This window comes from Gorilla gorilla, chromosome 4 (assembly GCF_029281585.2).
Source record: "Gorilla gorilla gorilla isolate KB3781 chromosome 4, NHGRI_mGorGor1-v2.1_pri, whole genome shotgun sequence".
NCBI lineage: Eukaryota > Metazoa > Chordata > Mammalia > Primates > Hominidae > Gorilla > Gorilla gorilla.
Window position 1 is genome coordinate 47,451,161 of NC_073228.2, and position 16,432 is coordinate 47,467,592.

The 16,432-nt window shown below is 44.2% G+C and overlaps 1 protein-coding gene across 5 annotated transcripts in view; it reads left to right on the top strand.

Annotated features, from left to right (window-relative positions):
* The window catches only part of GJC1 (gap junction protein gamma 1), a 32,391-nt gene extending 19,262 nt beyond the window's left edge, over nt 1-13,129 (top strand). For 3 of the 5 annotated variants that reach the window (XM_019028563.3, XM_031011626.2, XM_055387905.1), the window contains exons 2-3: nt 4,129-4,204; nt 5,756-13,129. In XM_019028563.3, the coding sequence (XP_018884108.1) occupies nt 5,776-6,966 (1,191 nt within the window). In that variant the 5' untranslated portion in view covers nt 4,129-4,204; nt 5,756-5,775 and the 3' untranslated portion in view covers nt 6,967-13,129. The remainder of the gene's footprint in view (nt 1-4,128; nt 4,205-5,755) is intronic. The other 2 variants (XM_019028564.3, XM_063706348.1) reach the window with 1 other exon arrangement.
* Nucleotides 13,130-16,432: the final 3,303 nt, after the last annotated feature.

Consider the following 16,432-nt stretch of genomic DNA (forward strand, 5'->3'; position numbering starts at 1 on the left):
ACATGGCAAAACCTCTTCTCTGCAAAAAATACAAAAATTAGCCAGGCATGGTGGCGTGCAACTGTAGTCTCAGGTATTTGGGAGGCTGAGGTGAGAGGATCACCTGAACCTGGGGAGGCTGAGGCTACAGTGAGCCGAGGTGCCGCTGCACTCCAGCCTGGATAACAAAGAGAGACTTTGTCTCAAAAAAAAAAGAAAAAAGGCCAGGTGCAGTGGCTCACGCCTGTAATCCCAGCACTTTGGGAGGCCGAGGTGGGTGGATCACCTGAGGGTCAGGAGTTGGAGACCAGCCTGACCAACACGGTGAAACCCTGTCTCTACTAAAAATACAAAATTAGCTGGGTGTGGTGGCACATGTCTGTAATCCCAGCTACTTGGGAGGCTGAGGCAGGAGAGTCGCTTGAACCCAGGAGGCGGAGGTTGCAGTGAGCTGAGATCATGCCATTGCACTCCCTCCAGCTTGGGCAACAAGAGCGAAACTCCATCTCAAAAAAAAAAGAAAGAAATTATATTGGCTGCGTGTGGTGGCTCACACCTGTAATCCCAACACTTTGGGAGGCTGAGGTGGGCAGATCACTTGAGCTCTGGGGTACAAGACCAGCCTGGGCAATATGACAAAACCTCATCTCTACAGAAATTAGCCAGGCATGGTAGTGTTCCTTCACCTGTAGTCCCAGCTACTGCAGGGGGCTAAGGTGGGAAGATTGCTTGACACAAGAGGTTGAGGCTGCAGTGACTTAGGTCTGCACCACTGCACTCCAGTGTGGGCAACAGAGCGAGACCCTGTTTAAAAAAAAAAAAAAAATGAATTAATTGATGTCCATCCAGTATAGAGAGGATCAGGTATCCAGATCCCCGCTCCTCCCCACACATGCACTGATCAGAGCTGAAGACCTGGGGTATGGGGGGGAGTCCGTCTGCAGATCTCCAGCGAGTTTTGTGGAGAAAACCCCTGGCTGTTGTGGATCTTCTCAACATGTTGTGGTCAAGAGCATAGACCGTAGCGATACTCATTCCGAAGACTTCAGAGTGTGGGTATAGAGTACCCATACTCTGTGGCTCTTAGGATTGTCTATGGAAAACCAGACTGTAAGGGTTCAGCATTTTCCACGTCTGCAGCTTAATCAGTACACAATACTTACTAATGGATGTGTTAAAATGGCTGCTTTAGAACTTACATAAGCTCTGAAGGATTTATCACCAATTCTTCCCACCAAGAAAATTTTATTGAAAAGCTCAACTGTTGAGAAATTCTTTCATAACAATAATTACTTAAAAGATACACATTTGGCCGGGCGCAATGGCTCATGCCTGTAATCCCAGCACTTTGGGAGGCTGAGGCAGGCGGATTACCTGAGGTCAGGAGTTCAAGACCAGCCTGGCCAACATGGTGAAAACCTCGTCTCTACTAAAAATACAAAAATTAGCTGGGCGTGGTGGCTCACGCTTGTAATCCCAGGATTTTGGGAGGCCGAGGCGGGTGGATCACGAGGTCAGGAGATCGAGACCATCTTGGCTAACATGGTGAAACCCAGTCTCTACTAAAAAATACAAAAAAAATAGCCAAGCGTGGTGGCAGGTGCCTGTAGTCCCAGCTGCTCGGGAGGCTGAGGCAGGAGAATGGTGTGAACCTGGGAGGCGGAGCTTGCAGTGAACCGAGATCGTGCCACTGCACTCCAGCAAGGCCAAAAAAGCGAGACTGTCTGGAAAAAAAAAAGGCCGGGCGTGGTGGCTCACGCCTGTAATCCCAGCACTTCGGGAGGCCGAGGTGGGTGGATCACCTGAGGTCAGGAGTTCGAGACCAGCCTCAACATGGAGAAACCCCGTCTCTACTAAAAATACAAAATTAGCCAGGCGTGGTGGTGCATACCTGTAATCCCAGCTACTCGGGAGGCTGAGGCAGGAGAATTGCTTGAACCTGGGAGGTGGAGGTTGTGGTGAGCCAAGATCGCGCCATTGCACTCCAGCCTGGGCAACAAGAGTGAAACTCCGTCTCAAAAAAAAAAAAAAAAAAGATACACATTTATCTTTGTGGATGGAGATATAACAGATGAGTTAGTTCTAACTAATTGTATTTTCATAATTTTGGCTTATTGGAACAAATAGAAATTTCAGGCTTTGGGGAAAATCTGAGCCTGCAGAGAATTTGTGGATGAGAATCATGGAGTTCTATGTTGGAAACCTGGCTTACATCACCATTTAAAGATTTTATATTATTTACTTCTTGTTTTGAGGTTTTATAACTTGTATATTCAATGAGAAAAGAGGTGGTGAGCTCAGTTGGAAAACAGGGCTAGAAATGGGAGCTGTACTGGAAATTCTATTGTGTTAGAGTCTCCCTCTCTCGCCCAGGCAGGAGTGCAGTGGTATGATCATAGCTCATTGAAGTCTCAAGCTCCCAAGTTCAAGTGATCCTCCTCCTTCAGCCTTCCAAAGTGCTGAGATTACAGGTGTGAGCCACCATGCCCAGCTGGATTCTTTTGTTTGTTTGTTTTGTTTTGTTTTGAGATGGAGTTTTGCTCTTGTTGCCCAGGCTAGAGTGCAATGGCACAATCTCAGCTCACCGCAACCTCCCCCTCCCCCTCCCCCTCCCAGGTTCAAGCAATTCTCCTGCCTCAGCCTCCCAAATAGCTGGGATTACAGGCATGCACCACCACACCTGGCTAATTTTGTATTTTTAGTTAGTTGGTCAGTCCACGTTGGTCTGGCTGGTCTCAAACTCCTGACTGCTGGTGATCCACCCACCTCGGCTTCCCAAAGTGCTGGAATTACAGGCATGAGCCACCGTGCTTGGCCTGGATTCTTCATATGTAAACCTTTTTGCTTCTTTATTTTTTGAGGTTTCGCTGTCACCTAGGCTGGAGTGCAGTGGCACGATCACAACTCACTGCAACCTCTACCTCCCGGGCTCAAGTGATTCTTTCACCTGCGCCTCCCAAGTAGCTGGGACCACAGGTGTGCGTCACCATGCTAATTTTGGGGGTGTGTGTTGTTGTTGTTGTTTGGTGAAGACTGGGTTTCACATGTTGCCCAGGCTGGTCTCAAACTCCTGAACTCAAGTGATCCCCCCACCTTGGCCTCCCGAAGTGCTGGGATTACAGGCGTGAGCCAGAGCCACTGTGCTGGGCCGTGTGTGTGTGTGTGTGTGTGTATGTATGTGTGTGTGTAAGAGACAGGGTGTTGTTCTATCTACCAGGTTGGACTGCAGTGGCCACCACTGCCACCACACCTGGCTAATTTTTTTAAAATTTGGAAAGATAGGGTCTCACTATGTTGCCCAGGCTTATGTGCAAATCTTTATGCGGCTTCATGCCTTCACTTTTTTTTTTTCCATTGTTCCTTTGGAAATTGTTCCAGTTTTTTTTTTTTCCTGTATCTTTAAACAACAAAACAAAGCACCCTTTTAATTAAGTTACTATAAACACATAACATTCAGGAATTGTTTTAAATTTATTTGCTAAATGTGGGCGCCTTATGGATGACATTTGGCCAGAGCTATGCAGAGTTGCCAGAGCTTAATAATGAGCAGTAATTCATCTTGGAAACTTTTCTGTTTTGCTGTTTAATCCAGTACAGATGCAGGTGTTTTCTTTCTGTGACTTTTTGTGAGCAGTTGTATCTGTAAATCACCTCCCATGGAGACGGGTGTTCCTGTGACTGAGAGCCAGCTGTTGGGTGTTTTAGCTAAACAGCTTGCTCCTAGTTAGCTGCTCAAATCCCCCTGAGAGGTGTATTGGCTGCTTCAGGGAATAGAGCAGATGGGGTGAAGGTTTTTGCAAGGCCTTTAGTGACCTGCTTTCAATTTGCTGCAATTCTTCTGCTTTGGCTTTTTCCTATAGGTGCCAGAGTTCATCTGCTTCATATTTTTACTACTGACGCATCTTCCTGTCGTATATTCTTAGACTGTGGTGACTTAAGAATCTTTGGGTCACCTGTTACATGGTTTCTCCTGCCACCTGTATGGGGAGGAGAAGACTGGTTTTCAAACTCAAGCCTGTTTCTATCTTATTCTCATTGATTTTTATGATACATAGAAAACTTTGTTTCTTTCTGAAAATGGCATTTTAGTGATTCATTGTTTTCTGTGGGAGGAAGCTTATGACCTGCTCTTTTCTTTTTCCCTTCCAGAGGGAATCTGGAAGAATTGCAATCAAAACATCATTTCTCTAAGAAAATTTTGGGTAACCGAAGTTCTGGACAACAGGTAAAGTGTATTTAAACTTTGGTGGTGCTGACAAATCATCTGTAATCTGCAGAAGTAAACTGGGAGAGGGAGGAGGACAAGTTAAAAATTAAGTCTACTTTGTGTCGGGCTTTATTGGGGATTTCCCATATATTACCTCATTTAGGTGGTTTTTACCTGGATCCTGGATGTAGATCTGGGAATCTCAGAAAGAAACTGTCCTTTAAAATGCTGTTTTAAATGGATTTGCTGTTGATTGGATTTAATGTCCTCACAGTTTAGTTTAGCAATCATTTTTTAATGTCTACCATAAATAAGGTACAGAAGTATAATTTGTAGATTCTGTTATATAGTAAAGGGGTATAATATTTATTGCAAGACCATTTACTGGGCTTCTAAGTAAAACCGAAATCTGGTATGCGATGCAGCCTAGCTAGGGAAGATGTTCCTAGTTCCCTTCTGTCTTTTGTTTTAGTTATTAATGATTGCCAGCAGTTTGTAGCTGTACCATCTTCTTAATCCCTTTTAGCATTTGTCTAAAATTTAAGTTTCCTAATAAATCACCCCTTCACAGTGGAGTCCAACCGAGATGTCCCCTTTATGTTCTCAGTGGTGGTTTTTCTGCGATTGGACCGAATAACTATACCTGTGTGTTTTTTAAATTTCTATCAAAATTCTGAAGGTCTCATGAAATAATAGTATGTGTAAAGAACCTAGGTCTGGCCAGGCATGGTGGCTCACACCTGTAATCCCAGCACTTTGAGAGGCCAAGGCAGGCGGATCACCTGAGGTCAGGAGTTCGAGACCAGCCTGGCCAACATGGTGAAACCTCATCTCTACTGAAAATACAAAAATGGTGGTGCATGTCTGTAATCCCAGATACTCGGGAGGCTGAGGCACAAGAATCACTTGAACCTGGGAGGCGGAGGTTGCAGTGAGCCAAGATCACGCCACTGCGCTGCAGCCTGAGCGAAAGAGGGAAACTGTCTCAAAAAAAAAAAAAAAAAAAACAGAAGAACCAAGGTCTGAGAAATATCTCAATAAATAGTAGCTACAAGTTTACCTTTTAAACCAGAGGAGATATGAAAGCAATCCATACTTTCTGGGACCTTGTGGGGCCAACAGGTGTTGACTGAGGTGAATTGACCTGCTTGAAGATAGTAGAGAGTGAGATGCTGTTTATTCTTTTTTTTGAGATGGAGTCTTGCTCTGTTCAAGCAATTCTCCTGCCTCAGCCTCCTGAGCTGCTGGGATTACAGGTGCACACCACCGTGCCCGGGTAATTTTTGTATTTTTGTAGAGACAGAGTTTCACCATGTTGACCAGGCTGGTCTTTATTAACTCCTGACCTCAAGTAATCTGCCCGCCTTGGCCTCCCAAAGTGCTGGGATTACAGGCGTGAGCCACCCTACCCCACTGAGATGCTGTTTATTCTAACATTTGTTCCACTGTGAACCTTGAGGTTAGATTTCAAGTATTCAAAGCAGTAGTTCCTAGAGATATCATAATTAATAATTAAATTAAGATTTAATATTTGTTTATTTTATTTTGGTATTTTTCCACTTTTATCAGGGCATACCAATTCAGTCACCATGAGTTGGAGCTTCCTGACTCGCCTGCTAGAGGAGATTCACAACCATTCCACATTTGTGGGGAAGATCTGGCTCACTGTTCTGATTGTCTTCCGGATTGTCCTTACAGCTGTAGGAGGAGAATCCATCTATTACGATGAGCAAAGCAAATTTGTGTGCAACACAGAACAGCCGGGCTGTGAGAATGTCTGTTATGATGCGTTTGCACCCCTCTCCCATGTACGCTTCTGGGTGTTCCAGATCATCCTGGTGGCAACTCCCTCTGTGATGTACCTGGGCTATGCTATCCACAAGATTGCCAAAATGGAGCACGGTGAAGCAGACAAGAAGGCAGCTCGGAGCAAGCCCTATGCAATGCGCTGGAAACAACACCGGGCTCTGGAAGAAACGGAGGAGGACAACGAAGAGGATCCTATGATGTATCCAGAGATGGAGTTAGAAAGTGATAAGGAAAATAAAGAGCAGAGCCAACCCAAACCTAAGCATGATGGCCGACGACGGATTCGGGAAGATGGGCTCATGAAAATCTATGTGCTGCAGTTGCTGGCAAGGACCGTGTTTGAGGTGGGTTTTCTGATAGGGCAGTATTTTCTATATGGCTTCCAAGTCCACCCGTTTTATGTGTGCAGCAGACTTCCTTGTCCTCATAAGATAGACTGCTTTATTTCTAGACCCACTGAAAAGACCATCTTCCTTCTGATAATGTATGGTGTTACAGGCCTTTGCCTTTTGCTTAACATTTGGGAGATGCTTCATTTAGGGTTTGGGACCATTCGAGACTCACTAAACAGTAAAAGGAGGGAACTTGAGGATCCGGGTGCTTATAATTATCCTTTCACTTGGAATACACCATCTGCTCCCCCTGGCTATAACATTGCTGTCAAACCAGATCAAATCCAGTACACCGAACTGTCCAATGCTAAGATCGCCTACAAGCAAAACAAGGCCAACACAGCCCAGGAACAGCAGTATGGCAGCCATGAGGAGAACCTCCCAGCTGACCTGGAGGCTCTGCAGCGGGAGATCAGGATGGCTCAGGAACGCTTGGATCTGGCAGTTCAGGCCTACAGTCACCAAAACAACCCTCATGGTCCCCGGGAGAAGAAGGCCAAAGTGGGGTCCAAAGCTGGGTCCAACAAAAGCACTGCCAGTAGCAAATCAGGGGATGGGAAGACCTCCGTCTGGATTTAATCCTGGCGGGCTTAAAACCTGTGCTTTTCATAGTTTATGGTAAGCAGCAGCTCACTGAATAATGACTTCCATTGAGTAAACATTTGGCTCTGGTTATCTTCAGGGATGCTGTTGGCTCATGATCCAAGCTCAGGGGACTCTGGAGGCGGGGCTGGGCTGAGGGAGAGAAAGGGAAACACAGTGTTCCCAGGCACATGTTCTTAGCAATAATACAGTTGCAGAACTTTACATTTGTGTCTTCCAGATCTGGAGAAGAACAGACATATTTAAATCATTCTTGTTGAACAGTTTTTGTATGTACAGTATTATGGTACTTTTTTTTTTAGTATGAGAACTTTTTTTGTATTTGTACATTGAACTGCTGTAGTTATACTTTTATATTAAAGGGGAAAAAGTCCTTATAAATAATGCCTATTAGGCTAGTGCTATTACTTTGTTCAGCAAATTCTACCCTGGCTTTAGAGTTTTTAATAGATGCTACACCTAATAAAAGTGCCTCTCATATTGCAGGAACGATTTCAGATGTGTAAGGAGACTGAAGAGGAGATACCAGTTTTTAGTCTTGGAAAGCAAGTTCACAGTAGAAGGAGGTTGAGATCTTTCTTTTACGTGAGAAATCTTTGAATCTCATTCATGCGATCAGAGTTGTAGCCAATTTTTGAAAACCTTATTTTCAAAGGAAATAAATGATTCACTGTAGGATTCCTTTAAATATCAAGCATCACCAGTATATGCTTTGATGGTATATGTATATAACTTAAAGTTCTTTCAAAAGCCGGATACAGAAACGTGTCCCCAGTTTGGTAGCAATGTGGAAAACCTGGCTAGAGATGATATGGAGCTGTCCCTCAGAAAGCAAAGCCATGCCTGGAATCCCTAATAGGATGCTTAGTTGTGAACCTGTTTGATTTGCCTTAAGCCTCTATCCAGAAACCTGCCCGCTTCCGTCTGGTTAAGAAGCCAGTGGTGGATATTTTCTTTGTTAACATTAGAAATGCAAACATTCCCTTGTCAACCAAGAATACTCAAAGCTACTTGTATTGGAAATGGCAGAAGGCCTAAATCCAAATTTCTTATTTTTTATAATTTACCATAGAAGTTTTGTGATTAAATTCTTACTTCTGCCAGTGGAGGTTTATGCCTGAAAGGTCATGGGGTCCTGTCTGTAAATAGACCTAAAGAGAAGTGCAGTATTTATTCTTTGTAGGCATAATGTGTTTGTCACTGACAAGCATTCATGTTCATCCCACTAGTCTTTTATTGCAGTCTTTTATTGTCATTTTCAGCCTTATGTTGGAGAGCTTTGCTTTCTCATCATGTTCACATTGTCTTAAGTTTTGTGAGCTTCTGAGAAAAAGCTTGGTAAAGGTTTAAAGGGGACTTTGTTCCACCAGGGAGCATTTTATTTGGGCGTCTCACCCTTTTCTAATGAAAGCTGTTGTAAGCCGCCTCTGACTTGGAAATTGTGAAAGTATGAATATTTTTTATATCTTAATTGTAACATGCCAGTTCTCCATTATTTAGATGAATAGTAGAACACTGCACCCTTTGTGCAGTGTTTTTGTTTCTCTACTGCATTCCTACCCCCACCAAAAAAAAAAACTTAAGGAAATTTTTTTTGAGACAGGGTCTCCCTCTTTCACCCAGGCTGGAGTGCAGCAGCATGATCTCAGCTCACTGCAGCCTCTGCCTCCCAGGCTCAAGCGATCATTCCACCTCAGCCTCTTGATTAGCTGGGACTACAGGCATGTGCCACCATACTCGGCTAATTCTTTTTTAAAAATTTTTTTTGTAGAGATGAGGTCTCACTATGTTGCCCAGGCTGGTCTCGAACTTTTGGGTTCAAGTGATCCTCCCACCTCAGCCTCTCAAAGTGTTAGTATTATAGGCGTGAGCCACCATGCCCAGCCTAGAAAATTTAACCTTATCTTTTAGCCATTCATTTACTTTTATTTGCTTTTTTAAAAAAAAATCTTTAAATTTTAGCCTAGAGAAGCACCTCAGGAACTCTAAACATCTTAAGCAAAAATTAAACTCAGGTGAGACTGAAGGAGAAATTTCAGAAATACACATGTACATCATGGGTAATTAATAGACATGCACAGTTTCCTTCAAATCAAATGTTTAATAAGGAAATTCATGTAATTCCAAGAAAACAGGCAAAATTTTGAATACATAAGCCTAGCTAAGATAAAGAACTACCAGTTAATTCTTAACATCACTGGAGCTTCCAGCAGGTTTTTTAATTGAAGGACAAAAAGTGTCCATACATTTATGTTATCTCTTCAGAGCCTGAGGGAGAAGAGAGTGGCTTTGCCCAGTGGAAAGGTTGGGGATTTGAGAATGATACAGGGGGAAGGAGTCAAGCAGAAATGCCAGGAAGAACCAGGCAAAGACATTTGGCGCCAGAAGCATTCACTTAGTTTCTGTGAAGAGTGCCCCTGGTGTTTCATCTTGGCCTGTTTTGATGAGAATGTTATCTTTTGTGTCTGGATAACGCGTCAGCTTCTTAAAGTACATATAAAGATATTCTGTCACCTCCCCACATGCACACACTTTTAAAATCTATTTTTATTCTCTTGCTAAAGTTGTAATTATGTCAAGAATTTTCCAGCTCTAACTGCCTTCTTAGTACATGTATTTCTGCCTTTGAAGCATATGAGTTTGCCAAAGTCATTCTCCCCTAATGACATATTGTGGACTTACATTAAGAAAATGGGCCAGGCGTGGTGGCTCAAACCTGTAATCCCAGCACTTTAGGAGGCCCAGGCAGGTGGATTACCTGAGGTCAGGAGTTCAAGACCAGACTGGCCAACATGGTGAAACTCCGTCTCTACTAAAAATACAAAAATTAGCCAGGAGTGCTGGGTGGACGCCTGTAATCCCAGCTACTTGGGAGGCTGAGGCAGGAGAATTGCTTGAACCCAGGAGGCAGAGGTTGCAGTGAGCTGAGATCATATCATTGCACTCCAGCCTGCAAGACAGAGTGAAGCTCTTGTCTCAAAAAGAAAAAAAGAAAATGAGCCTGTTGATGTCTAGCTAACCCATTGGTGGAGTCTGCATTGAATCTGTAAGAATATTGTTCTGGATCATGCAGGTGGGGTTTGTATAAAAAGCCTGTCCAACATTTAGTTCTCACTCGCATCAGAATCATACTGTTTTGAATTGCCGTATAAGACATGCTCCATCATGACACTTGCTTCTCCTCCAAATACAAGTTGAGTGCTTAGTCCTTCACCTGCTAGAATCAGGATACAATCAACATGATTATGTTCCTTAACACACTTGGATTTATGCAGATGTGGTGTGTCCTTTGCTCTTTTTTTTCTTAAGACAGTCTTGCTCTTGTCGCTCAGGCTGGAGTGCAGTGGTGTGATTTCAGCTCACTGCAACCTCCGCCTCCTGGGTTCAAGCGATTCTCCTGCCTCAGCCTCCCGAGTAGCTGGGATTACAGGCACCACCACCATACCAGGCTGATTTTTTTTGTATTTTTAATAGAGACAGGGCTTCATCATGTTGTCCAGGCTGGCAGGCTGGTCTCGAACTCCTGACCTCGTGATCCGCCCACCTCAGCTTCCCAAAGTGCTGGGATTACAGGTGTGAGCCACCGCGCCTGGCCTGCTCTTAAAACCCGTTATTCAGAAGATTTGTAAAAGAAATAGGCTTTTTTTTTTTTTTGGTTAATTCAAACTTGAGGGGAAAATTAGATAGCATTTTCCCCTAAAGAAATGTTAATGTTCATTTTGTGGCTTTGTTTTCAAGTTTCAGGAGCCATGTACATCTCAGAAGTGTTACGAAGTGATTAGAAAAGGCCTCTGGTAAAAGACGTTCAAGGACCAACCATTATTATTGGTCACTTGTTTGAACTTGGCGCTTAAAAAAAAAGTTGGACTGTGATGCTTTGGTGCTCTTTATTACAGACATCAGTGATGGTCTGAAACACTCTCTAGCAGTTTATATGAAGAATGGACTTACATGTTATCAGTTACACTCATGATTTACTCGTTCAGCTTCTACAAGTCCATACTTTATGCTGTCTCATTTAAGAGACAGTCCACTTCTGAAAATAAAATCGATAGTTGATGATACATTTTTGGCTAGCCAGCTTTCTGTAAAAGGCAAGTATGTTAGACATGCACAGTTTCCTTCAAATCAAATGTTTAATAAGGTACTTCAAGAAACGCCTTTTTAAAAATCAAAGGTTTTGGCCAGGCATGGTGGCTCACGCCTGTAATCCCAGCAATTTGGGAGGCCAAGATGGGCGAATCACAAGGTCAGGAGTTTGAGACCAGCCTGGCCAATATGGTGAAACCCCATCTCTACTAAAAATACCAAAAATTAGCCGGGCGTGGTCGTGGGTACCTGTAATCCCAGCTACTCAGGAGGCTGAGATGAGAATCACTTGATCCCAGGAGGTAGAGGTTGCAGTGAGCCGAGATTGCGCCATTGCACTTCAGCCTGGGCAATGAGTGAAACTCTCAAAAAAAAATTAATAGTAATAATAAAGTCCCTGCATGCAGTTTGGAAATAAAATTTAAACTCATTTATATGTAATAAATATGTAATAATTCACAGTCACCATCAAATGTTGGAATCATTGAATTGCATACTTGTACTCATTCCGGCCACATCATGAAGTGTTTAAAGATTTGTATTTGCTGTTGTCCCTATGTAGTTCTATTGATGTTTGGTTTTGTTTTTTGGGGTTTGTTTTGAGCCCAGGCTAGAGTGCAATAGCACAATCTCAACTCACTACAGCCTGGACCTCCTCAGCTCAAGCAGTCCTCCCACTTCAGCCTCCCAAGTAGCTGGGCTGCAAGTGCTCACCACCATACCTGGCTAATTTTTGTATTTTTTGTAGAGACAGAGCTCTCACTATGTTGCCCAGACTGGTCTCAAACTCCTGGGCCCAAGCAATCCTCCCATCACAGCCTCCGAAGGTGCTGGGATTACAGGCATAAGCCACTGTGCCCAGCCTGTTTTTAATAATGATATTAAGTGGGTTTGGTTCATGTGTTATTAATCAGTGTTAATAATCGTACTTTTTTTTTTTTTAAAGAAACCATGGTATTCTAAAATCAGGAGTCCAAATAAAAGAAAGTTCTCGGCTGTGCGTGGTGGCTAACACCTGTAATCCCAGCACTTTGGGAGGCTGAGGTGGGTGGATCACTAGAGGTCAGGAGTTTGAAACAAGCCTGGCCAACATGGTAAAACCCCCTCTCTACTAAAAATACAAAAATTAGCCGGGCATGGTGGTGCACACCTGTAATCCCAGCTACTTGGGATGTTGAGGCATGAGATTTCCTTGAACCTGGAAGGCAGAGGTTGCTGTGAGCCAAGATCGCGCCACTGCACTCCAGCCTGGGTGACAGAGTAAGACTGTTGCCAAAAAAGAGGAAAAAAGTTATCCAGTGCAGTTTCTACAGAGATAAAAGAAGTAATAGTTCTGGCTGGGTGTGGTGGCTTATGCCTGTAATCCCAGCACTTTGGGAGGCCAAGGCAGGTGGATCACATGAGGTCAGGAGTTCGAGACCAGCCTGGCCAACATGGCAAACCTGTCTCTACTAAAAATGTAAAAATTAGGTATGGTGGCACGCGCCTGTACTTACAGCTACGTGGGAGGCTGAGGCATGAGATGAGAATCTCTTGAACCCAGGAGGCGGAGGTTGCAGTGAGCTGAGATTGCACCACTGCACTCCAGCTTGGGTGATGGAGTGAGACTCAAATAAAAAAGGTACTAGTTCTGCATTTCAGAGTTGGCTTGTTGAACCAGGCTATATGCTTCCAAGATTTAAAATGTTTTTCTGTATTATACTCTCAATTGTGTTTTAAAAAATCTCTTACAGAAATCTCTACCTCAGGCACTAAGTGTTATGACATGGGTAGCATATTGATATTGAAAACTTAGCTAGGACTTCCAGCCTTTTAAGATAATTTAAATGTAAAATTAAATGGTTAACCAGCAATCTAATGTCATGTGGTGTGCAGTTTGGATATTGCATGAACAGCTAAGGAATCACCTGTTCTAGTGCCAAAGATCACTCATTGCTAATTTTGTTCTGTACAGCTTATGTAATATTTTCATGGTGGAGACGGACTCTGTGTGCTCAGGGCCTTGTCTCTAGGAAGATTTTGTCAATTCCAAATACAGTTTTGAAGATTCGTTTGTGGTTTGTGTTTCATTTCTCAGAATTCGAAACCAACTGAAAATCAGCTGCCAGGAAATGTCATATTGAGGATTTTACCCTATTTATATAAAATAATACCCAAGAGCTTAGTGATATACACAGAAAAGCTAATACGAAAATCTCTTCCTCATACATTTAACCTGTAAGTTGATCTTGGTGGGAATACTTGAGCAGAGAAATTTCCAACTAAAGGTTTGGGCTTAAAAGATGCCTTTTTTCATAGCTGATTTGAAGCTCTTCTGGGACTACTGTGGCTAAATAGGTCAGCATATTCGTGGCGTCGCAATCTGGGGAATATAGGTAGCCTGGCGGGGGAGGCTGGGGTCTAAGCTCAAAAGCTGGGAATGCACCCGTGACTTCCCTCGGTTCTGGAGGCCTTTCCTGGAGTGCCTTCTGCAAGGGACCCTTTGCGGCAGCGGAGTCAGCAGTGTCGTTGAAAAGCCTAATCCACCTCCTGAGAAGGGAGCAGCAATGCCCTCTTGTTCCCTCAGACACGGGATAGCCGACTGGTAGGTCACGAACAGCTCACCCTCAGCAGCACAGATTGTAAACTGGTCAGCCAACCATATTTGGTAATGAATTTGTGAGCTATTTGAACGCTATTGGAGCAGTTAAATCACTCTGGATCTGTTAGTTTTGAAAGTAGATTCTTTGGCAGATTTGCCATCAGAACGGAGACTAATACCTGTGGCATCAAATCTGTTTTCTTTGCTACACAGAGTTTGAAAACTGTTTTTAAGGTTTTAAGGGCTTATATGATACTTTTAGGGTTTGTTTCCTTTAGATATCTCCCATTGGAAGCAGGTTGCACAACGGCATGAAGAATATGGAAGCAGAGGCAAATTTGGGAACAGAATCCAGGTCTGTACAATCCAGTATCCTTTGTTCTTGCAAGAAGAGGGTCCAGAAGCAGCTGTTAGCGGGTGCTCACAAGGGTTTAGGTGCATCTTTGCTGGGTGGACCTTGCATCTGTCTATTACAATACTTTTTCAAAATGTAACCATTGGACCATTGGACTACTTGTTAGAAGTAACAGGAATGCTATTAACATACAGATTCCTAGGCCAAGGTGGGCGGATCACGAAGTCAGGAGATTGAGTCCATCCTGGCTAACATGGTGAAACCCCATCTCTACTAAAAATACAAAAAAATTAGCCGGCCATGGTGGCGGGCGCCTGTAGTCCCAGCTATTCAGGAGGCTGAGGCAGGAGAATGGCGTGAACCCGGGAGGCGAAGCTTGCAGTGAGCCAAGATTGTGCCACTGCACTCCAGCCTGGGCAACAGAGCTAGACTCTGTCTCAAAAAAAAAAATAATTAAAAAAAATATATAACAGAGAGAGATAGCGATATATAGATTCCTAGTCTGGGCAACATAGTGAGACCCTGTCTCTACAAAAAATAAGCAAAAAATTAGCTAGGCATGGTAGTACTCACCTGTAGTCCGAGCTCCTTGGGAGGCTGAGGCAGGAAGATCGGTTGACCGCCAAGGTGGAGGCTACAGTGAGCCGTGGTTGCGCCACTGCACGCCACCCTGGATGACAGAGCAAGAGCGAGACCCTGTCTGTCTGTCTCTCTCTCTCTATATATATATACATATGTATGTGTGTGTGTGTGTGTGTGTATTTTAGATCCATTGCAGACCTACATAATCAGAACTAACAAGTTCTCTGGGGGATTCATTTTTTTAAATCTTTTATTAAGATATAATTTACATGGAGTAAAACTGTTGCATAGTTAGAAATGCATACAGTTAAGTAACCACACCAGAAAGATGCAGAATAGTTGCATTACCCCCAAATTACCTGGTGATTCTTATGTACATTATAGTTTGAAAACCACTCATTTTTAAAAAATTGTTTGAAGTAGCCAAAATAAAAGGGGAAAGAGAATTGTTTTGAATTACCTCCTCTGTTCAAGAAGGTTTAGACCTGGCATAGCACATGAGTTTCATCTCATCAGTTAGCTCAGAATGACTGCTGGCTCCCTGGAGGGGAGACCTACGTAGAGGATCCAGGGACTCCTCTGGGTTCAGCCAAATAATCTATCAGTGATTTTGAGGTTGGGGCAGGGTTGATGGAAGAGTGTGCCATCCTTGACTAGATGTTAAGCATGTTTCAAAATATCATTGATATGGGAGTGCTGGGAAGGGAAGAGGTGGTCCCTTTAAATGATATGGAAGGGGGGAAGGGAAGTGCTGCATAGAGGATGGCATGGTTCCTGGCTAGGGCTCCACCCCCACGGACCTAGGTGAGGACTGGCATTTCCTGCCCAAATGCTTCGCCCCCATTCCCTAGACCCTAGTAGGCAGATGCAGGTGGCTGGATGTCCGGAGGAACACACTGACAGGCACCGGTGCGCTGGCAGGCCACCGACCTGCAGAAGCAGAATGACATGGAGTTTGGCCTGGGCAGTCAGAGGAGAGCCCGGGCCGCCAAGCCGGACTCCAGGGGAAAAGCATCTCCCTTCTGGCTCCGCCATCTGCTGAGAGCTACTTCCGCTCAATAAAACCTTGCACTCATTCTCCAAGCCCACGTGCGATCCGATTCTTCCAGTACACTAAGGCAAGAACCTCGGGATACAGAAAGCCCTCTGTCCTTGCAATGAGGCAGAGGTCTAATTGAGCTAACACAAGCCGCCTATAGACGGCTAAACTAAAAGAGCAAAACTAAAAGCACACACTGTAACATACGCCCACTGGGGCTTCAGCTGTAAACATTCACCCCTGGACACTGTCTTGGGGTCAGAGCCCCACAGCCTGCCCATCTGTATGCTCCCCTAGAAGTTTGAGGTTTGAGCAGCAGGGCACTGAAGAAGTGAGCCACTCCCCCATTGCACACCCTGCAAGGGGACAAGGGAACTTTTCCTGTTTCATCATGAAATAATGGATTTAGTGGCCGGGAGGGGTGGCTCGCGCCCGTAATCCCAGCACTTTAGGAGGCTGAGTCGGGTGGATCACGAGGTCAGGAGTTCCAAGACCAGCCTGGCCAAGATGGCGAAACCCCGTCTCTACTAAAAATACAAAAATTAGCTGGGCGCAGTGGAAGGTGCCTGTAATCCCAGCTACTCGGGAGGCTGAGGCAAGAGAATTGTTTGAATCTGGGGTAGGAGGGCTGAGGTTGCAGTGAGTCAAGATCGCACCACTGCACTCCAGCCTGGGTAACAGAGTGAGACTCCATCTCAAAATAAATAAATAAAATACGCATTTAGCACTTCTGGTTCATGACTATGACTAGGCCCATGTGAAAAGAATCATCTCACCTTGTATGTAAGCAAGAGTT